This window comes from Grus americana, chromosome 3, assembly GCF_028858705.1.
Source record: "Grus americana isolate bGruAme1 chromosome 3, bGruAme1.mat, whole genome shotgun sequence".
NCBI classification, from domain to species: Eukaryota; Metazoa; Chordata; class Aves; order Gruiformes; family Gruidae; genus Grus; species Grus americana.
In genome coordinates this window covers 67,325,712-67,348,562 of record NC_072854.1, presented here as the reverse complement: position 1 = coordinate 67,348,562, position 22,851 = coordinate 67,325,712, and the positions used below count along the sequence as shown (strand labels likewise).

Here is a 22,851-nt window from a genome sequence, read left to right as displayed (position 1 = left end):
AGTACTCTTTAATATTAATTGTATGCATCTTTCTATGTAGTCATGTGCTGCCTCATTAGCTATTAACCATTGTGGAATACATCTGCAAGAAGAAATTCAAGGTCTTCTGAGGGACACTGAAGCAAGCGATGTCTTTAAACCATGAGAAAGTGCAGTGCGTACAGATAGACCCAGTGCTATGAATGTAGGTAGTATATTTAATCATTTAAATCAAAGCGGTTTTGATGGTTTTGTTTAGGAGTGAGCCTAAAATAGAAAAGAGTACTTGGAGACAGAGATGTTGAGGTTAGTATGTCAGAAAAACTGCTGTGCATAAAAGTGAGTTATTTCTGATTTTAATATCAACTCTGTGCTCCCTACTGCTTAATCCCAGTTTTGTCAAAGCTTTCCCATCTGTAAAGTGAGAGACTTAAGTGAAAACTATTGCATAAAAGGCTCTGGTTTTCATGATGATCTTTAGTAAAGATGGTGTTGTGCAGGCATGAGAAGTGATTTGAAGATGAGGAATAGCCTGAGAAACATTTTGCTTAACCATTTGAGTCAAAACTTTACTGAAAGAGCAAGATTTAACCTACCTTTACATCTCTCATATGAATGGCTACTGAAAGATTGCAGTTGTTATGAGTGTGCGTTTCCATAGCTCGCTCTATCACAGATTGCATTAGTGCAGTTTAGTTTTTACTGACTGCTATTTGAGATGTCTAAGTCTAATATTTCTCTGTGTGTATCTCAGTGCTTTCTGTTCCTTTGTAGTTAGTTTCAAATTTAATTGTAAAATGTTTAGTTTCTGTCTGAGTTAGGATAAAACTTAGTACAGGTGGTAAAAGCTGCCTGAAAAATCTGCAGATGCTTGGATGGCTAGTCTTGAGCTTCAAATTGCCTTGGCTAGGCTGATTAAAGCATCTTCCACCGGGAAAGCAAAGCACAGTTCTTTACTCATTTGAACAGGTGCTTCCAGAGTGAGGAACCTTTTTTGCTTTTCCCATAAATGCCTTTCAAACATTTTATTCTTTATTTCAGATGTAAGAAAGAAGCTGTTAGTGGGGGATCATCAACTTCCACTTATGTATATTCATAAATTTTATATAATCTCTTTCCAAAAGGCAGATGTTAAACAGTGAACATATGGGAAGATCATTTTATCTGCTTTGTATGTCAGCCAGTGATAGGTTGAAATGAGACGTGTTTAAGTGTTTCCTTCACACAAGGAAATTCTGTTATTGCAGTGAGGGACAATGAAGAATACATCATTCGAAAGGAATGCTATAAATTGTTGTTTGCTGTCATGATAAACGTAGTTAAAGTTTGGCCAAGTTCTTACATTTGCTGTTACAAAAAGTGTCCATGTTGCCTTACTGACCTGTAAAGTAGCACATACAGTCAGTGGCTTAAATGAGACTTCAGGAGTACCAGTATGAAAGAATAAGGGAAAACAGAGTGTGTCTTTACTCTCTCTGGTCTCCTCTCTTTGTTAAGTGCGTGACTTCTTAGGTAGGTGTATGCCTACCCATTTTGACTACTAGGTGTTGCACCACCTGGAGAGGAGTTGGAATAAAGGATGAGCCAATGTCTGGAACATATTTTGTCGAAAGCTTGCAAGCGCATCTGTGCTGTGGCATATGAGTAAACCAAGGTGATAATTGCTGATAGCTGTAATGCTGTGAGTGTTGGCTGGGTGGTGAACTCTGGTGACTTTCCTGTAAGGACTGTGGAGATGAAGCTGCTTTTCATGTTCATGTTATGCATTTTGAAATGTCTGCAAATACTTGGAAATTAGGAACCTCATCAAAAGAACCAAGAATATGCATAGCAAGTCAGAACTATCCTGCATCAGGCTGTAGCTGTTAAGTGGATGCCCAGATGTAAGTTGTTAAGAAATGCACAAGCATACGTGATTGCATATATATGATACTCTTCCAGTTGTCAGCTGTTCTTGACCCATGGACTTTTCCATCCGGACCTAGTTTCTGCATATTCTGTGATCCTCAGTGTGTGGTCTTCCAGGAAGCACTTGGTATCCACTTGAACCCTTATAGTTAATTTAGACATATCAACCTTTTATGTAACATTTTTATATATTGAGGATTTTCTTGTTAAGGTTAGTATTTTGATATCTCGAGATAATATCCCATACATTGTGTTCTTAGGCAGACAAGGAATACCAGGTCATCTGTGGAACTGAAGAAGCCCTTGGAACAGATAGGAAAGCGCACCTTAGTTAGTTATTTTAGTACTAGTACAGATGTAATAGCTTTAAAGTGGTTTAAGTCCATGAAGGCTGAGGTGTTAAGACATTGATTTAAGGAAAATACTGTAGCTATATCCCTGCAAAAGCTGTGCAGACAAGTTCTGGTTTGAAATGTCTCTATTAATTGGCATTTTTCAAAGTCAACTTAAAATCATACTTGTCTGTGAGACTTCTGTGCGATGATCTCTGTGCCAGAGATCTGATCTGTTCCAGTTTATGATTGTGATAATTTCATGTACGATTTACTTTTTTTTGCTTGTACAGTTATCTATTCTGACTTAGACTTAGGTTTTTGCTCTGCTTGATGGTGTGTGGCAAGGCAAGTTACACTGTGTTTGCAGGCCCTATGTCTGGAGTCCTGTACAGCCAGTTTGTGCAAACTTGTAACATTTACAGTTACTTGCTTGCAGTTCTCATTACTTCTGTGGGGTTTTCCTCCCTTTTCCACCTCCTTTTTGAGTTAAATTAAGATTTTGATCTTTCAAACTTTACAGTAAAGGAATAATGTAATTATTTTTGTAGTGCCTTGTTTGGAGAGAATGCAGTGATTCTTAAAGAAAATAGAGCTTATTATTAAATTCTTCTTGGTTTAAAGTTAATTGTTTGCCTTGCTTTTTAAGGGCTGCAGTCATGGGGTGTCTGGTCCCAGAATTCAGACTGAGCTTATGGAAAGGATTCCGTCGCCTTTTCTGCATTTCTTCATTAATGTAGTGAGCCAGTAAGAGCACCATTCAGCTGGTGAAAAGAAGTTTTTTATTCCAAGCTGAAATGGAGCATTGTCATTAAAATCTTACACTTTCATTTCTTTCCATGATGGTGCTCATACATCTTTATTGGAAAACACCATGACCCTCCACCACCCCCAATCCTACAGCTTTCCCATATGAACTGTACAGCTTTCTATGATCATACCTACTGGAACAGCAGTAGAAAATCAGCTATATGATGGCTGTGTTCAGGCATAACTCAAAGTGTTGACTGTATTTTGAAACATGGTGAATTTGTCCTTTTTTGATCTATGCATTTAACAAAAAGGAAGATAGAGGAGGGATAAGTTATATAGGATTAATTCTCTGATCATATTTCCCTTAAGCTAACAGAACTGGAAATTACCTGTTTCTAAGAGAATGCAATTGGTCCTTTCAGTACCTTTTTCCCCTCTGTTTTGTCTTTAACCTAATTATAACCACCAAACAGTCATGGAAGACGTCATTGCTTTTATGTGTATCTGTATTTAAGTGTCTAATAATAAACTTAAGTTCAGGTTTCTGTTTCCCAAGCTTTGGTGGAGCTCAGACAAGAATACAGAGCCTGAGCATGTACATCTAGCAGATCTGGAGTTCTGTGGTACTCCTTGTTAGGGATGATCCTGCAGGGATGAAGCATATATACAGAGTGTAGAAAACTCATCAAGATCCTGTGCAGGTAACTGAGTTGTTAGCGATGTCAATCCCTTTAGGTTAAGCTGCCATTGCAGGAGACATGGTATCTTGGATGTTTAAATTATTAACATATGAACTAAAAAATGTAACTTTTTCTCCCTCTAAGAAATGCTTTCTCTTGCTCAAGTCTTAGGACAATAGAAAACCTTAGCATAAAAAGAATGGGCAAAATTTATACATTTTGGGGCACGGATGTGCGTGCACATACAGATGTCTAAAAATTCCTAGTAGTTATCCTTGCTCTATAAAGCAGCATTGATTTTTTTTTTTCTTAGTGTTACATGTTACCTCAGGGTTTGGTTTAGTTTTCTTTGTGGAGGAATGAATGTGGTCTTTTTTCCCCCTTTAGAAATATGACCAACAGTTAATTCTGTGCTTTCTTTTGCTTCTTGTAGGCTGGCACCAATGCGATTATATACACTGTCCAAACGGCATTTTGTTCTGGTCTTTGTAGTATTCTTTGTCTGTTTTGGTCTGACAGTCTTCATAGGAATAGCAGGTAAGGATGTTGTCTTTTTAAAAGATTACAGTTCTTGTATGCTTTGTCTAAACCTGTTAGTATTTACAGAGGTATTTAAATGCTAATGAGCTTACTGCTCCTGAGATGTCTGAGGAAGCATTACTTTTGACAGGTAGGGGGAAGTGTTTCTTCCATCTCATTTTTTAATAGGAGTACTACCCACACAAATTTGGTATTTGCAACTGCTTTGCAGGGGAATCAGTGAAGTAAAACAAAACCAACTTCCTTGTAACATAATTTTTCAGCAGACTGCTATGTTAATTTTCTTCTTTGTATTTCAGTCTGTAAAATGGTGGTGCTAATACTTGATTTCCTATGAGGAAATTGATAACTGTTTGTAAAGCCTTCTAAATGTTTCGGTGATAAATGACACAGAAATATAAAATATTTTAGTAATGTAAAAATATGACCTTCTGTTGTCGAGCATATATGAGATTAGGTCTTTCATTTCAAAGACCTTTGTGGGAGTCATGAAGTGATCTGGGAGGCTAAGCACTTAGTGCCTGGTTACTTATCCTGGAGATCAGAGAGATTTGTGGAAGTCTAGTCTGCAAAGATGCAGAGTGTCATTAAGCAGATGGAAAGCGTGGGAGCCCTGTGTATTTCATGCCAGAGAGATCTTGTGGGTCTAAAACGTACTCAAAAAAGAAGTTAGCGTGCTGTCACTGTAGTGTTCATAAGCTAATACTCTGCTGTCAGGATAGCTTTGTCAACACAGAAGTGACAGACAGGGAGAGGGAGGAACTTGTACTCATTAAGCAACTCGCCCCTATGTAAGAATTATTTAGGGACATTACCACTTCCCCTCACTTTACTGCTTATTTCCATGTCACCCAGCATGTTCTCCTGTGCCACTCTCTGACACCTCTTGACCTGTCTGTAGGGTTGTTGCTACCTCTGCCCTGTCCTTCGCTTCCTTTAGAATGACATGGGATGTCCAGGCCTGGGACTCATCTACTCCTGCCTGCCTTGGAAAGAAGGAGGGGTTAATTGGAGGCAGCTTTTTGGGCTTTTTGTGCCCATCCATGCCTTGTAGGCGGTACATTCTGCAAAACAGTATTATATAATAAAATTTGCCTGTGAAATAAAACCTTCTTTCCTGCTATTTGATTTATTGTAGCAGCCTAAGGTCAGACTTCCAGTTCATAAAGGTTAACCGCTGATATTCCTGTGACTTGCCTAAGGATGCTGAATGGCATTATTTGGCCACTAAAATACCATATAAATACATTTACAAAAATGCATGTTATATGAATGATAAATGAAAAAAACTTGGCATTACTTAATTTAGTGTCATTTTGCTATTTGGCTTAAAAAGTGAACCGTATTTGTAGTTGTGTATTTATACTGCCCAGTTGCAAGAAATGCAAGAAAGTTGTTTTACGTAAGACTAGGTAAAAAACAGTGCTCCTGGAAGAGAAAACTGAGCATTTCATTCTAAATTGGTAGCAGAACCTGAAACAGAGCTGTGTTGGTGTGTTGTGCTGCGTCTGCATGCAGAGTGATCTGATGATGTGGTTGCCTTTGGTCCAGGGGACTTGGCTGCTGTAAGCAATGCTTGGTCATCTGTACCCTGCTGGGATCCCAGGACTCACCTGTGATCCCCTTCAGGAACTGGCATGGCTGCGGGATTCTTGTCCCTGTAAGATTGGTTTGCTGGGTAGTTTTGTTGACAAAGCGTGAACACAGTACATTATTATAGCTTAATTATTTTTAAAAGAATGCTGTTTAGCTTGGGAGGAGACCCACTGAACACTTACTGTGATGTTTTTTGCAGCTTTTGTTGACAGCTCCTTGCTTCTTGTGAATAGAGGGAGGGGCACTAACAATAGAGTGCGCTCTCATTAAAGGGTGCAGTCTGAGCAAAACTCACCAAACCCACTAAGTAAATGAAAAAGTGGGAGATGCATCCATATTTTCTGTGCTACTTGAATATGCCATTGCCCATACTCAGCATCTCTATCTGCAGTTTGGGAAGCCTAGCAGATGTCTTGCTTCTCATCTGAGAAAACAAGACAGTTTAATCTGAGGTGGCTGTTGCTCTTCAGTTCTTGTAACCCAAGACAGACACAGACTTGTTTTTTTCCCCAAGTTACACTCTCTTTCCCTTTTCCCAATGGATCTGTATCATCGTTGGGGTGAGACAAGTGCAAGGAAAATATAAGGTGCAGAGATCATTTTCTGTACCTGTGCAGTTTTCCTGTTCACCACCTCAGGGTGGTTCTTTGCTTTCAGATGTGATTCTGTTAACTGAGCAAGACTAAAAGCAAAACAATAACAATGTAATTTAATCACCATTTTTTAATAATATTACCACAGTGTTGTTTTGATCAGTTGCTTTAAAAAGCATTAATATATTGCTTGCTAGAGGAGCAGCAGTTATAGCAGTAGAATTTTTTTTTTTTTTTTTTTTTTTTGGATTGCTGCTCTTAAAAACTGGGACTATGATCTCTCTGCCCCAATATTGGTTCATACCTTCTGGTAAAAAAACCCCACCTTTTTTAAAAGGCTCATTCTATTATTTTTGTTAAGACTTAATTCTGAAATATGATGACTTATCAACTGTGAGCATTTACTGAAATTGAATTATGCTTTTCAAAACAAAAATGCCTTCCAAAAATCTGCCCTGTTTATATGTTCTTGAGAACTGAAAAGTCAGCGATGCAGAACTGACTTTATACGGGGTAGCTGTTAGTGAAGTTGAACTGTAATTCTGATATGAAGCTTTGAGCATGATGGGTGAAATTCTTCATTTTTCCATTTAAAGTCTGTAAAATGGTTAATATTGTAATTAGAGTGGTTATAGAAACCCAAGTAGTGTTCAGAGCTGTCATGACAGCTAACCTAAAATACTTCTTGCACAGAATGATCTCATGTTCCTATTTTATAAACTTCCTTCTTTTCCATTGTTTTTCTGTAGTAACTTTGAAGTTCACGGTCTTTGTGAAAAACTGCTTTTCTTGCATAATTTTTTAAATACTAAGTTTGTGGTTGAAACAGCATATTTTGAGGATTAACAAATTACATTAAATTGCCAGACCAAATACGTAAGAGGGGAGACCATTTGGACAGAGAAATCTTACTGTGACTGGGAAGTCTCTAGAGCGACCCAAATACACACATATATGTCCTGTCTACGTCCCTACCTGCTGTACATCTCTCTGTTTGTTCACACCCCGATATATAGACACAGACCTTTTCCTACTCTTCCCTTTCATTGTTCTGGTTTAGTCCTTTAATGTATGTACATATGCATGCATGAGTACGTACTTTTGTGTATGTACTTCTCCCCAGTACCACATGCTCTTGCATACCTAAGAAGGCTAAGGGGAAACCATACCACTGTCTACAACAACCTTATCAGAGGATCCACAGAAGATGGGGCTAGATTCCTCTGAGGTGCATGATGATAGGGTGAGAAGCAGCAGACACAAGCTGGAACACAAGAAATTCCAGTTAGATACTAGGAAATTTTTCTAACTATAAGGATGGTTAAATACTGGAACAGGCTGCCCAGGGAGGTTGTGGGAGTCTCTGTCCTTAAAGATGTTCAAGACTTGACTGGACATAGCCCTGAGCAACCTGATCTAATTAAACAAGAGGCCTCTGGAGGTCTGTTCTAACATAAATTATGATTTTATTACTTCCCATTTACTGGCTACAGAACTAGAAGTAGGGTGTGAGTGGGTGGATGCAGTTGATCAGTACATGTTAAGTGTGTGTGTGTCTGTATCCAGAATGATTAGAGGAATGGTTGCATAAAAAGCCTGGTAGTGAGCTGAACATCTCCCACTACAACTGGACATGAAACTCCATTGATTAAAAGGATTGTCTGTTTTAGGAGAAATTGTTTATAGAACTCTTATGCAATTATGTTTGTTTATGTGATGATATACATAATATATTATAGCCCTAGATTTCTATAGAAAAGGAGGGGCCTAATCTGAGTAGACTGAGAACTGTTCCTAAACAAACGTGGGTATCTTGGCTTGAACAGACCAATGCAATGAAAATCCAGCACTAGCCAGAAAGTACTGTCAAAGTGATTGTACAAGCAAGTGCATTACACTTACATAAGAAGGCATTAGCATCATGCACTCAAATACAATGGGATGGTACCCAGGCATTGAGTGCAATGCATTGTGGACACTCTGCTCTGTGTAAATCAGGTAGTGGTAACAGTTTGGCTATAGATACTTTATAGTGCAATTAAATATGCTGGGTTTTCATGTGTTTTTTGCAGCCCTTGTTGAGCTTCATGTTGCTGTAACAACAGTGCCACAGGTTCTTGGCTAGTTTTTTTTGTAGCTGAGTACTTTCATGACTGCAGTGTACAGCTTAGCTTGGGAAAAATACTGTGTGGTTTGTTGTAGTAATTTAGAGTACACATGCAGGGCTTCTGACATGGAGTTCTTGATTTATAGTTTACTTCCTATTTAATCATGCCTAGAAATAATATGGCAGATAGGCTTAAAGGAACATTCAGGCCAAGTTTATGAATGATACTGAAATGTCCAAGTGATTCACCCTTCAGCTTAAACATCTGAAAAGTGGGATACTATTTACCTGCTTTGCAGGGAGGTATTTTGTACAGTCTTTTGAAATCCTATATTTATGTCATACTTATCAGTAATACGCATACTTCAATGTTTTCTTTCTTCCTTCTTATATATTGTGTAGGTCCTAATGTAATTGAAACTTCTGTAGCAAGAACTGACTTAAATAACAGCCTAAAGGTAAGAGTTAATAAATATCATTGGATTACATGAATGATTTTATTTGATGTCATTAATGTTAAACATTCCCCTCTTTCCCCCCAATTATTTTAAGTATTTAGATTTTTACTAGAAAACTTTGTGGCCACATGGTGCTTTCCAGTTTGAAACTGAACATGCAATTCAATGTATTATTTCATGAGTGGCCCAGCAACAATTTCTAGTCTCTTACTTTTGTGAGCAGGTAAGGTAGAGAATTCTGTGATGTTTCTGCACTGTAATTTCTGGTGAAGTAACACTTGAGTGTTGATAGGATTCCCTGGTGAGTTCATGTTGGAGATTCTTGTAGGGGGTCCAGAAGTAGAAATTGAGAACATAAACTGAAAAACAATGTTCTCAGTGGCAACTAATGATATCCTTCATGTGATCTTCCTTTCTGCCAGCTGGGAAGTAGTATTTCTTTTTCTTCTTAATTGTTCACTGTCACGTGATGAAGACATGGGATCTGGCTTCCTAACATGAACTTTCACATTTTTCTTGAAAGCTTTCATATTTTGGTTCTCAGTTCTTGCATTTTTACTTCTGTCTAGCTCTTTCCTGTAAACCTAATATCTAAAGTAAATTTTGTGAAAGTGCTAAAAAAAACCCCCAAAGTTTTGTTGTTTTGTTTTGACTTTTTTAAAATAATTTTTCTTTAAATACACTGGAACGTCTATTTTTTTGGTCTGTTACCTATATATGTTTGGATTGGTATGGTATTAGAGGTGGATTTCTTTTTAAAAAAATCGTCTTTTTATATGAAATAAGAGAAGCTTTCCTGCATGTAGGCTTTATCTGTTAATGATATCTTCCATGCTTTTGAAATGAATGTGGGATTTTTAGAAAACCTAGTGGAAAATAGTTGTTGCTTTCATAATTATAGGTGAACAGGTTTAAAACTGTGTAGCAAAAGTCACAAATCTGACTTTTGATGTAAAGTGCTAGAAATTACTTTTTATTTTTGGTCTAGGTCTCAGGATTTTATTTTTCATGTCTGAACTTTTTGGTTTATTGCTGCTGCTTTTATGTTAAGTAGTCGTATCTTTCCTTACTTCAGTGCTGTGCAAAATACGTGTACTGTTAAAGCTACTTCTCTGGAAGACATATTTGAGCTGCTTCTGTCCACAGAATAGCACATATTAAATCTATTCCCAAAACCATTGTCACAAACATAATTAACATGCCTTTCATCATTGTAACTACAGATGTATCATGTAACAGAATAACAGCTGGTGCTAACCTTGTGGGGTTTTTTACAGCTGAAGCCATTTAATTTAAGTTCGCCACCTCTGTCTACTTACAATCAGCAGCTGTGGCTGACCTGCGTAGTTGAGTTGGATCAGCACGATGGTGAGAATCTTAACCTAATTCTCAGGAAACTGCTATAGCAATCTGTATATTATATCTTTAATCTGTTACATACACGAATCTGTTGCTTTCTGACTATGGTTGGTGGGTTTTTCCTCTGATACATTTTCTCCCCCTCCATCCCCTGCCCTGAGTAAAGACATAGACAGCCCTGATCTTGAGAACTGGAAGCAACAGGTATATGGGATAAGTTGTTTGTTATTTCTCTGAAAGCAGTAGTATCTAGAGAATCTGTGTCTCTCTTCCTTCATTTTGGGGAGAATTAGATGTGTAGTGATACTGATTTTTCAATAAAACTTCCCTGTAAATATGTGAGAAATACTGTATTAGTAATTGTTAATCTGTCAAGGTACAGTACAGGCATCTGTGACTTACAGCCTAAGTGTATAAATAAAAAGTTTTGGGGTTTTTTTCTTAATGTGTTGGACCCCTACTCTAGTAATGTATAACTGAAAAACTTTGAGTAATCTTTGAATATCATACATGTTGTAAACTATATTTGGAACTCTATTTGAGATTTCATTTCTGTATGTAGCAATAGCTTAATGTTTTCTCTTTTAATTACAGTATCCCTCAAAAAGAATGTTACTATGACGGTCAAAGTACTTGGAGTGGTGAAGGATGGAAGCACACCATATGTTAATAATCAAGTTCATAATCGGACAAGATTACTCAGTTGTGCACAAGTATGTGCCTGCTTAAAACCCTGATGCAGTACATTTTCTTTCTTTTTGTGTGCATGTTATGTTGCAGTTGCAAATGAGAAGAATATATGTGTTAAGCACATCTTAGGAAAGGCTGTAGAGTATGGTTTTATTTATGATTGCAACCTAGCTAGTAATGCTGACCAAGAGACCTACCTATCCTTTTTCTGGTCGCTTTTGTGACTTGTGTCTGTTACCCCTTCAAGACCCCTGTTTCTTGTTAAGAGTAGCTTTCTGCCAGCAAAGCTGTGTGCCTTGCTTAGTCACCTAAACAGATTTTAGCAGTACTGAAGAAAGGGATATTGTGGTAGAAGATTGGATATAGGGCTCCAGAGGAGAGAAAAATTCTCCTCCAACACCTAGCAGAGAGTCTGGTTGAAATCAGCTGGCATCTGTGTTCTGAAAAAGCCAAATTTTTTGCCACCTGTGAAAAAACGTTTAAGGTTTTGAGTTTCTAGTGTAATTTCCCTGAAATTTTTAAGCTTAGAGACATTCAAAACATCTCCAGATGCAAGTCCTTTAGGAAAGGCATAGCTGAAGTTTTTTGTGATAAGCATATAGGGTTAATAAAATGGGGGGTTTTATATATATAAACACGTATATATGAAATCTGCAGAAATTAATGAACAGTGTTCCATTAGATTTAATTACACACAGCCAAGAGAGCAATATGCTTGGGTTTTCTCTTTCTTCCTGTTAACTTTTAGAAATGAGCTAGTACAAGATAGCCCCATCTCACAATCCGATGACCTAGAGCTTGACTGACAGAGTTATTCGGATCCTTTCTGGTGCTGCAAGCAGTTGCTTTCACCAGCTTAACTAAAAGCTAGCCTTGATTATTGGTCCTGACTGATCCTGCTGAATGACTATCAGTTTCTTCTGCTTTGTCCGGTATCTTTCAAGAAATTCTTCATCTGTTGGTCTTGTTTAAGTCTTATTCTGATGGATCAAGATTGGTAAGGCATATAATAAATATCATCAATATCTGACCATTTAGAAACAAATTCTCCAACCTATACTAACAGTGCATATTCTGGAATAAATTGAAGGCTTTTACATACTATTCTTCACTGTATGTGTTCACAGAAATGCAGTGAAATCATTGTTGCTCACCTTGGCTACTTGAACTACACTCAGTACAACATATTTGTTAGCTTTGAAGATCTAAATAAGTTAACATACACCATCCAGAATATTACTTTCACAGTAAGTATAAAGTTTTATGCTGCAAAAGAAATCTCTTTAATTACTAATGCTGTAGAAATCTGCTTTAACTGTAATAAAAGTTATTTCATTTTTGAAGATAAACATAAAGATGCATCATAATTTATTTTTCTGTCACTACTAAGGTGAGAACTCTTACAGCATTTGCTGTTAATAAGAGTCTAGACTGGTTTTTTTAACTCTATAAGGAAATATTTTTCTTTCAAAACTGCTAATACTGTTCTTTGGGACAGACAAATTTAGTCTAATTCCTGGGAGATATTTTTAACAGTAGGCAAGCTAGACTAGAACATCCAGTTTTCTGCATTTGCTTATAGAGATGTTGCCTCTCTAAAGCATGGTATCTTTTTCAGCCTTTCCAGTAGGTGTATCTGAATTAGCAAGATTTTTCCAGACTTTACAAAAGCATGGGCTAGAAAGATTTAACAAACTCAAAGAAAAATGAAGATTTTTTTTTTTTACTGTGCTTACAAGGAAGAGAAAAATGTTTATTCGGCTAAAATAAGCAGGCTAATAAAATAATTCACTAAAATAATCCCTAGTGAAATAACTAGCTTGGTTCATAGTGCTAAAGATTGCTTATAAAACAGTTACATCACCAGTGTGTGCTGATTGGCTCCAGAAAGAAATTTAGAAACCTTGCATTGGGAGAAAATGGAACTAAACCAAATTTAAAATACAGGTTACTATGGTATATTCTACCTGTATGCAACATTTGGTATGTCAGAGCAGGTAACAAGCAAAAATTTTACTGTAAAGGAAAAGTAGTTATTACAAATATTAATATTCAGGAAGTTCATTTAGTATATAATGTAGTGCATAAAGCATATAATTAAAAATAAGCTCTAAGGGGAAAAAAACCCCCAAACTCACAAACACTTTGCTTACTTCCAGATTTCAAACAGGACAAAGTGTTGGAGCATTTATAGTCATACAGTTTATTATCTTGCTTTGCAGGCTGCCTTTGAGGCAGACCTGTGTGCAAAAACCAAAAAACCCAAACCCAAACCCCTGCTTTCCTGCAACAACTGAAATCGTCGATTTATTTCATTATTACGATGGTTTATGGTGATATCAGTTGAAATAATAGATTGCCTTTTGTATGATAGGATTTTCTACGTATAATTTTCATTCTACATTTATGGTTTAAAATGATGATACAGAGATTGACAGATTTAATACACTGAAAGGTAAAGCTTCTTGTTCAGATAGGCAGAGCATATGTTGTACCAGGCAGTTTACATTTCAAAAGTGTCTTCAAAATAAAAGCATGCCACATATGAGATAAATTGTCAACAGAGCAGAGTTTATGCAAGCTGACATGTTATAATTAATATTTGTGCCCTTCTAATAATTAGAGAAGGAGCTTTTCCTCCTTAACCTGTTAAAAAAGTTCTTTATTTGTGGTTAGCTCATTTATTCTTACCTTGATTTTCTTTTTTTTTCACTTCTGAAACAAGAGAATAAGCTTTAAGAAAACAGACCCATTACAGGAAGCATGCCTGTACCTTATCAACCTCTTCATAATCAATTTATGCATCCGACTATGGTAATAAAGAACATCATACTGGATTTACTGAATTATTGGCATTCAAACTTTGAATGAAAGTGCAAATGAAATCACTGAAGAATATCCTTTTTGTCCTGGGAAGTGCTTTAACATGTAACAGCATGCTGAGTATGTTACAAAGTGGCAGGGTAAAAGAGAAGCAAGGCTATTATGCTGCTCTGGTTATCTTTTCATCAGCCAGTACTATGGGTATGAATTTATCTTTGTCTTTCCATGGTGACATGGTAGAATTTGGTTATACCTTTAAATTTTGAAAAGCCAGAGAACTTTTCAGTATCTGCAGAAAGTGCTAATTATTGTCATATGTACCCTGTCAAAACATTGTTCGCTGGGCTATTTTTCTTCTGTTTTCTTGTAGTGGAAGACCTACAATCCAACTTTTTCACAAGTGGAAATATGGTTCCGATTTGTCTTTGTAGTTCTTACTTTTATGGTCACGGTAAGATTTTGTTTCAGTTTTTCTGGAATTTACTATGTAGGCAGCTGATAACACTGCTCTGTAGTGCTGTATTTAGTAACTTAACCCCAGGCAGCTGAGTTGAGATATCGATGATTGAGTGTAAAAAAACATTTTAAAAATATTTATTTAGTTGCTGCTTTTATGTTTTTACAAGTGGTATTGAAGGGACATTAAGAAAATAGGATAAATGGGAAAACTTGTTTTTCTAAACTCTGATTTTGAATTGAACAGAAAGAATGTTGCTTAAACAAAGGAAATTGTGATTAGATGCTAGAAAATGTATTTTTTTGTAGTGGCAGGTAGGCTCAGACACTGGAACAGGATGCCCAGAGTGTGGGCTCTCTGTCTCTGAAAATGAGCAAAATTCAGCTGAATATGGCCTTGATCTAACTTTAATGTTGTTACTGCCTTGAGTGTGAGGATGGGCCAGATGACCTCCAGAGGTCCTTTAGAACCTACATTGTGCTACATTTTAGATTATCTCTCCCCTCCAAACTGGTTTGGCCCCTAGAAAAGAAGTGTTTGGAGAAAAAAAACCATAAAATCTAAAATGCAGAATTTTCAAAGTAAGGACACTAAAGCACTGAACACTTGCATAGCGTTTTTCTTATATAGACGATGTCACTTAGCAGGTAACTGTGAATGTAATATGGAATCTGGTTTTGGTTTTTTTTAAATTGAGTTTAAGTGGAAGTTGTTGGTAGTGCGTGACCAGTAATTAGGCAACATTTTTTCATATATTGTTGTTTTACGCAGTACTAACTGGTTTCCTCCTCAGTTCGCTTGAGAGATTAAGTAATTTGCATTGGGGTAAGCCAGCAGCAAACTTGAAGCAGAAGTAGAAGCTATGAGATTTGGCTCCCATTTTACAATGTTCTCAGTGGCAAAGACCTTGTGAAGTAGCCTTTGCAATGTGCTGTGTTCTCTCTTTACTCTGGTAGAATCATTAAGGCTGTATTCCTTCCTTACAAATTTTTATTGTTGTTTTATAGTGTCTGTTTGCACATTCCCTGCGGAAATTCTCCATGAGAGACTGGGGTATTGAACAGAAATGGATGTCCATCCTCCTTCCCCTCCTGCTACTTTACAATGGTACTTTTATCCTGGAATTTTTAGGAAAAAAAAAAAAAAGAAAAAAGAGAGAGAAGGCACAATGGAATTTAGCCTTGAACTTATAAGCAGCTGTTTATAAGGCTTCAAAAACCAATTAAAAACAAAAAAACCAAACAACAACCCTTTTAAAGTGTAGCAAATTCAAAGGCATAATGAGTAGGTGGATTTCATTCTTTTCAGTCACGTGAAAGTCAACTCTATTTGTTTAAAGCTCTGATTGAAATAGGTGGCTGCAGCTATACTGAACCTTTCATATAGCAACATGTAAATGCAATTTCTGTGTTTGTGTGCTAAGTCCTACTTCTTCATTTTTCAGATACTTGCGCTTTAGTTAAAAATGGAGGTTACTTTTAGTCCAGTAAACCACATCAAATTCTAGCACTGTCTAGCAGTACCAAAAGAATATTTGCCTTCAGACATTCTGTGATAATTTTTTAGGTCATAGCCAAGACCAGTGGTTTAGTAGAAAGTTTAATAAAACCTGAAATCTTCTAGAAATGTTGGCAACCATTTCAGAATATTTCTACAGCACAGAGGATTGCTGCTGGAGGCACAATTTTCTTTGTAAATTACTTTAAGATACAGCACACTTCAATTTCATTTTCTTGTGTAATTTGAAAAATCTAGGGGATTTTGTTCCTCTGAAAATACATTCAGCTTTACTTTTCATAATGCAAAAGACTATACTTTCCCCCTCTGTTTAACTTTTTTTTCCTTATTTTGTTACAGATCCATTTTTCCCGCTTTCTTTTCTGGTGAACAGCTGGTTTCCTGGAATGCTGGATGATATATTCCAGTCGCTGTTTCTGTGTGCACTGTTGTTGTTCTGGCTTTGCGTCTACCATGGTATAAGAGTACAGGTAAGGGTGTAACATTATCTTCTACTGAGAAAACAGTACTAGTTTTTTCCAGTTCTCTCAAAAGGTGACAAAAATGAAACCACAGTTTTAAAAAAACCCAAACATTAATTTTATTCTTGAAGTACAATGTGACACATGAAGCTTTGGAGTTAAAATGATTTGTGGTAGATTGTCTTGAGGCTACCATGCCTCAATGAGATAGATGGGACAGTCAACTCTTAAACTATTGCAAGACAGTCTTCAGAATTATGATGCCATTATGCTTTGTTCTTGCTTGAAGGGTTTTGTTGTTGTATATGGTGGTTGATTGTTTTTTAAACCACCTTAAAATACTTCATAAGATACATATGAATTCTGGAGCATATTCCTATAGTTGCAGTATCCATGAAATAAGTGGGACCTTATAAATAAGATGCTCCAAATCTACTGCATCTTATTAACACAAATAATGATACAATTTTATGTCTTCTGTAATCACCTATGCAGGTTAACAGTACAGAAGGCAAGTCTCTTATTATAGTTTATGTTGAGTGAAACAAAGATGATAGTTATTTCACTCTGTCAAATATGAATGAAATCTCAAACATGGGCTTGCTCCTTCACCACACTATTGATTTCTCAACAGGGGGAAAGGAAGTGCTTAACCTTCTATCTTCCCAAATTCTTTATTGTTGGACTATTGTGGCTGGCCTCTGTTACATTGGGAATATGGCAAACGTAAGTAATTTAAAATTTAGTGCAAAAGTAACAAGCTGAGAGTATTCAAGAATGAGAAGATTGTTTATAATTACTGATATCTGATTCTTAATGCTCTGATTGTGATATAGGAATGGAGTTCAAATTCTTATATGTTTCTGTTTGTGACTGATTTGAAAACAGAATTCCCCATGGACAATCTAGTAGTATATAATTTTATAAATCAGAGTGAGATCTAGAAATCACTACTTCGTCAATATGTTACAGCTCCCTACAATACTCCCTCTAGTGCTATGTCCCAATTAGCTTTTAGTATTTGAAGCAACAGTTTCTCTGTAGTTAACTATTACACAGTTTGAACAAATTTTCTCAACTGTTCAACCTGCACAATTGACATTGACACTGTTCAGTCAAGCTATGCTATCTCTCCTCAAAACTCTGTTCTTTTGCTTGGTTCAGCGTTTCTCTCTTTTTTTCCAATTTCTTGTGGTAATGTAAAGGTGTCACTATTCCTCGCCCAGAAAACTTTCTCAGTTTTGGTACGTTTGCAGTTTCTAATCCATTTTAGTCTCCAGTGTTTGTCTTATTTTATTTCTCAGAAGGAAGATACCTTCTAATCTTCTCCATGCCGTTGTACATTGTTGCAAGCAGTGCAGTTGCAGGAAATGCTCGTGCTAATGCCCTATCAGCAGAACTGCTGTGAGGGAAGGGCACAGTTATTTCTTAAGTGTAATTTTTATCACCAAGGATAAAATTTAAACACCATATCCTGAAGGCTTGTAGGAATTTACATTTTTAGAAAATGTATAATCTTGTAAGTGGGCAGATTAGACATGCTCACAACTGAAATCCTCCATATTCCTTGAAAATTGGGTTTGGGAAGGAGGATGTCATGTAATGTAAATTGTCATAACTCCATTGGAATCAATGGCATTGCACTAATTTATACAGCCAAACCCTTTAGTTATAAAGTTACTATAGTAACTTTAAACCTGTTCTTTGTTAGTGGGTTTCTTGGTCAGTATGGCTTTTTGACCTTGTCTTTTGTAATGGTTTAAGTACCACTTTTTCATTTTGAATCTTTTCTAGTGTTAATGAAGTACATGATCCTACATATCAATACAGGGTTGACACAGGTAATTTCCAGGTAAGTCAGAAATGTTTTCTTGCTATTAAATTGTCAGGTAGAGTTAGGCAATACAAGGAGGTGGGGTTTGTTCTATTAAAATCTATAATGCAATTTAGAAAATAGCAAATGCTGGTCAGACAGTTTTATTCTGACTTGGGTACTTTTAATTTTGCCTTAGCTCATGCGTAGGCCATATTGAGCTCCATCCTAATGCGAACAGTAAACTGTCTTGCAAATCTGGAGACTCAACACCACAAGTTTAATCACAAACTCATGACTGTTGGGATTGAAGGAAATTTTTTGAAGCCTCTTAAGTCAGTTTTGTACATTTTTACTCCTGCCAAGATGTTCTGTCGTAGTAAATTTCAGACTTTCTTGTTGTAAAGGGAGATCTGATTTATATCGGTCCTTGTGTTGTTCTCAGGAGCTCTGTTTTTAGAAAATCGTTGAGATTCAGCTCACTGTGAACTCAGTGAACAAAATGATGACTTCTATTAAACATCCTTTCTTTGCATTCCCCCAAATCCTACCTTGATGTATAGCCATCCTCATTTTGTACTTCCTTTCATGAGCCTAATATCCCTGAATAAATGGACCATTCTATGTTGTGCTTTGGGAAATCATGATTTCTATTGAAGGAAGAAGGAATAGACCAAATCTCATTAAATAATCAAAACTAACACTCTCCTTATAGGGAATGAAAATCTTCTTCCTTGTGGTGGCAACCACATACATTCTCTACCTTTTGTTCCTGATAGTGAGGGCATGCTCAGAACTTCGTAACATGCCTTATGTGGGTAAGGAATATTTCTTTTGATTCTTCCCCAAACAGGCTTGCTTCTCCTAGATGTAGGTGTAAGTTTGCTAATAACAACTTTTCTCAATCTTTTTCAGATCTCAGGTTAAAATTCTTGACTGCATTAACCTTTGTAGTGCTTGTCATTAGGTAAGGCTTTTCAAAGTACATTTCTCAGTACTGTAACTTTTAGAAACTTTTTTTCAGGGCTTTGAATACATTTTGTTGATGAAAATGTCAGTGAAACTGAGGAATGTCTTTTGATGTGATTGTTACGGCAAGTGTTTCTTATATTTTAACGCTTCTTGAGGCTTTTAGAGCTAACTTTATATTATTTCTATTACCACACTGCAAGATTCAGAGGTTCACTTAGCAGAGATGTTTTCTGTACTGCTGAGTGCTCTGCAGTGCACCATTCACTTCTTTTGGCGTTTTGTATGCTTCACTTAGTCAAAGCAGAAGTTTAGAATTAGTTTCTTAGGTTGTTGTTAATATCTGTCTCCCCCACTCCAATCAGTTATTTCAAATTACTGTTGACTCTTGTATTGTCTGTAGCGGATGAAATCTGAGGGAAATAGACCATGGGGGTTTTTTTCCAGTTTACTCAATTGACTGCTGACTTTTAATCACAAAAGAATCATTCTTAATTTAGAACTAAGAAAACAAATATGTCTTAAAATAAATGGTCAGCATGTTAACATAATTATTTTCTCATATACTCTTCTATCAAGCTACCATTTCAATTTTGCTGTTTAAAGACACAGTACCCCTATATGCTTTAATTTTTTTCCACAGCATTGTTATACTCTACCTACGCTTTGGAGCACAAGTTCTACAGGACAACTTTGTTGCTGAGCTGTCGACTCATTATCAGAATTATATCCTTATGTTGTGATAATGCTCAACTAGGAACGTTAATCTGTTTTCATGCCGAAGATACTTAAAAATGATGTACCTAAGGACTGAGACCTTTGACTTCTAGGTGGTGTTTTGAAGTTCAGTCCATTTTGATCGAGGTTTCATGTCAGCATTTTTTACTGGCTCTTTGTAAAGATGATTAGCTGCGACAATTTCAGTCTAGTTTGTTTATATCATGTAAATCACAACTGCACTTGATAGTCTTCAAAAGAAATGAAGGCCTAGATAAAAGTAATTTTGACAACTTATTGTGGCAAATTTGGCTATATTTGCTGCATGAATTCAGTTTGCTCTATTACCTATCAGTTGGCATGGGGCATACCAAAATATTTGAGAAATTAATAGTTTAGAAGGCACTGAAAATGCATTTGTGTATTGGTGCAAATCTACATGTGGAAGAGGTCGTAGCAGAGAATTTAAGTGACTTGAGAGAGACTATTTCTGATGTCTGTTGGCAACAGGATTACAAACTATATTTCTGGACCTGAACCATGAGATCCTAGTTCATTCTACTTTCTGAAAGTGCCTGTGTGATTGCAACTGCTCTGGTTACTGATAAGCTTAGATATGTGGGGAGCTAGTAGAAAACAATACGTTAGTATTTTCCCAGAATGATGGCAAGAAGCCATCCTCAGAGTTCTGTCTACAGATAGCCCTTTCTCTCTCCTTCTCAATTGCTGTGTCAAGGAAGAACTTTTAAAAAAATAAACAAAATCACCCCACCTGAACACCCCCCTTACTCAGCTTTCTTTTACCATTGAAGGTGGAACTGTTCAATTTGTCATGCACTCCACCACTCAAGAGTAGACCTTATCTCAGCAAATGTTAGTTGTGTTAAAGCTTTGCCTTGTGTGGCAGCTTTACCTTTAAATAGCTTGAGTACGTTAGTTGCCATTGAATTTAAAACATGCAATTTTGTTTAGCCATTTATGTTCTCAAACTTCAGTAAGGTAAACATTCTTTCCATTGAAACAGCTTATGTGTGGTTTGGGTCTTGTTTCCAAAGTTAATAATGTATGGCACTAGATTAAGCAATATCCTTGACACTTACTACCAGCAGAATTCTTATCATTTTATGGTTTATTGAACTTTTATCTCTACACATTAGCCTTCGTGTATTCCCCCTCAAAGAATGCACTATATGGTAAGTGTAAGCAATTGTCTGGCAAACTTGACAAGAACTGGTATATTAGTAGAACTCTGGAACATCTTTAAATTTTGGTTGTCTCATTACTGTTTCAATTTGCTTTGGGTTAACATAAGCAGAAGCTGCACTGCTCCTGAGCAAATTAGTATTGGCAAGAGGAAGAAACGCATAAAAGGTTTACAACTAATTAGCTAGACTTGAATTCTTATGCACTTAATTCAAGCTTATAGTCAATATGATGTGTGCATATAATGTACTAACTTTTGCACTGACTCACAGACAATCCTTAATGAGCAACAATACCTCATTTGTACTTTGTTCTAACAATAAGGTTAATATATTGTCACGCTGGCAAACTGGACTCTGAAATAGGTAACACACTGTTGGAAAAGTAGGAGGGACGCTGATCTCTGACATGGGGGAATTTTGGGGAACTTGCTATGGGGAGAGGGCTGCACAGAGCTCATGTAAAAGGATAGAAAGGATTGAATCGGTGACACTTCTGTTTTTGCATTCCTATGCAGAGGGATGTAATCTGTCTCACGTGGTGATTATAAAGCATTATCCCTCTCTAACAGATAAAGATTCTGTAAAATAAATATTTATACTGAGGGCATACTCCACTTCAGGCATGGAGTTAAAAGTATAGAACTATAGAACAGCCCATGTTGGAAGGGACCTGGAAAGACCATCTTGTCCAACCTTTCATGGGAAAGGGAGCCCAGGTGAGATTATCTAGCACCTTGTCCAATCATACCCTGCATACTGAGGGAATGCAGGGGGAAGGCACTAAATAGTGGAGCTGGTCCTTCCTCTAAACTTTTTAGACATGGATGGAACTGTTACAGAAAAATGCTATTTTTCCATTGAGAAAGACAAGAGAAATGGCTGGCTGAGGATAAAGTTAAAAACTTCCTATTGGGTTGCAAGAAGTATTAGTTTATGGAAGGCAGAAAGTAAAAAGCTGCCAGGAAAAAGATGTTTATGGCAAATTGCTGGATTGAATTTTACTTGCAAATAATTATGAACTGCAGCTAAGCAGCACAATTATGCAAGAAATGTTGTGTTGAATTGTAGTTGTGACTGCCGTGGAAGTTGTCAAGTCTGTTGCTTCGGTGTTGGCTTAGAAGTACAGCCACATTTCTATATTTAATGCGCTAAATTAACGCATATTGGTGTTTTCCAGAATCACAGTTGAAAGACAATCCTGCTTTTTCTATGCTGAATGATTCAGATGATGATGTGATTTATGGGTAAGATTATAAAATACCTATGGAGAGTTACTTTTGTGTGTTATTTTTGTGACGTTCTTTTCCATATTCATTAAATAAGTTAAATAAGTGAAGGCTTTGTAGGTTGTTAGTGAAAGTATTCTGCCTAAAGAACAGAAACATAACCTTATTCTGAAACAGAAATGGAATGAGATTGCATGTTATTTTGTTTTTCTTTTTTTTTTTTTTGGTTTCTAAAAGGGATTGCCATGGCACTGATACAAACAGGTGAGTAAGTATCAGGATGCTGGCAGGTCATGGAGTGAAGGCCGCAAGAGATGTGAAAGGAAAGGATTTCCTTTTAAATCAGAAAGGATTGCAGGAGTCAGGTGGAGTTAGCAAAGAGGCAGCTCCTATACAAATGCTTCAGGGAAGGAGAATGGCTCTTCTTAAGTGTCCATCACTTACTGAAGTAAGAATAATCAAATCTAGCAAAACTTCCTGGACTTGTGTGAGCTATGTGATATGAGAATTCTAGTAGCTCTTAAACCCCATCCCAATCAGGTGTGTCTGTGCTAGACACTGAACAAACTCATTATATGCTCTTGATGTTTTCATCTCTTACCAAGGACACTGCAGTGGCTGGAACAGTGAGGATGGAGTTAATACTGCAGTAATCTGAACAAGTTTG

The 22,851-nt window shown here is 36.7% G+C and overlaps 1 protein-coding gene across 3 annotated transcripts in view; it reads left to right on the top strand.

The window, feature by feature from the left end:
- Positions 1 to 22,851, top strand: part of TMEM181 (transmembrane protein 181) — a 36,025-nt gene that overhangs the window by 8,984 nt on the left and 4,190 nt on the right. For all 3 annotated transcript variants that reach the window (XM_054821311.1, XM_054821312.1, XM_054821314.1), the window contains exons 2-16: positions 4,086 to 4,189; positions 8,891 to 8,946; positions 10,224 to 10,314; positions 10,900 to 11,018; positions 12,123 to 12,242; positions 14,189 to 14,269; positions 15,283 to 15,382; positions 16,133 to 16,263; positions 16,889 to 16,980; positions 18,049 to 18,106; positions 18,783 to 18,885; positions 18,983 to 19,034; positions 19,680 to 19,762; positions 20,857 to 20,946; positions 22,136 to 22,202. In XM_054821311.1, coding sequence (XP_054677286.1) covers positions 4,086 to 4,189; positions 8,891 to 8,946; positions 10,224 to 10,314; positions 10,900 to 11,018; positions 12,123 to 12,242; positions 14,189 to 14,269; positions 15,283 to 15,382; positions 16,133 to 16,263; positions 16,889 to 16,980; positions 18,049 to 18,106; positions 18,783 to 18,885; positions 18,983 to 19,034; positions 19,680 to 19,762; positions 20,857 to 20,946; positions 22,136 to 22,202 — 1,347 coding nt within the window. The remainder of the gene's footprint in view (positions 1 to 4,085; positions 4,190 to 8,890; positions 8,947 to 10,223; positions 10,315 to 10,899; positions 11,019 to 12,122; positions 12,243 to 14,188; positions 14,270 to 15,282; positions 15,383 to 16,132; positions 16,264 to 16,888; positions 16,981 to 18,048; positions 18,107 to 18,782; positions 18,886 to 18,982; positions 19,035 to 19,679; positions 19,763 to 20,856; positions 20,947 to 22,135; positions 22,203 to 22,851) is intronic.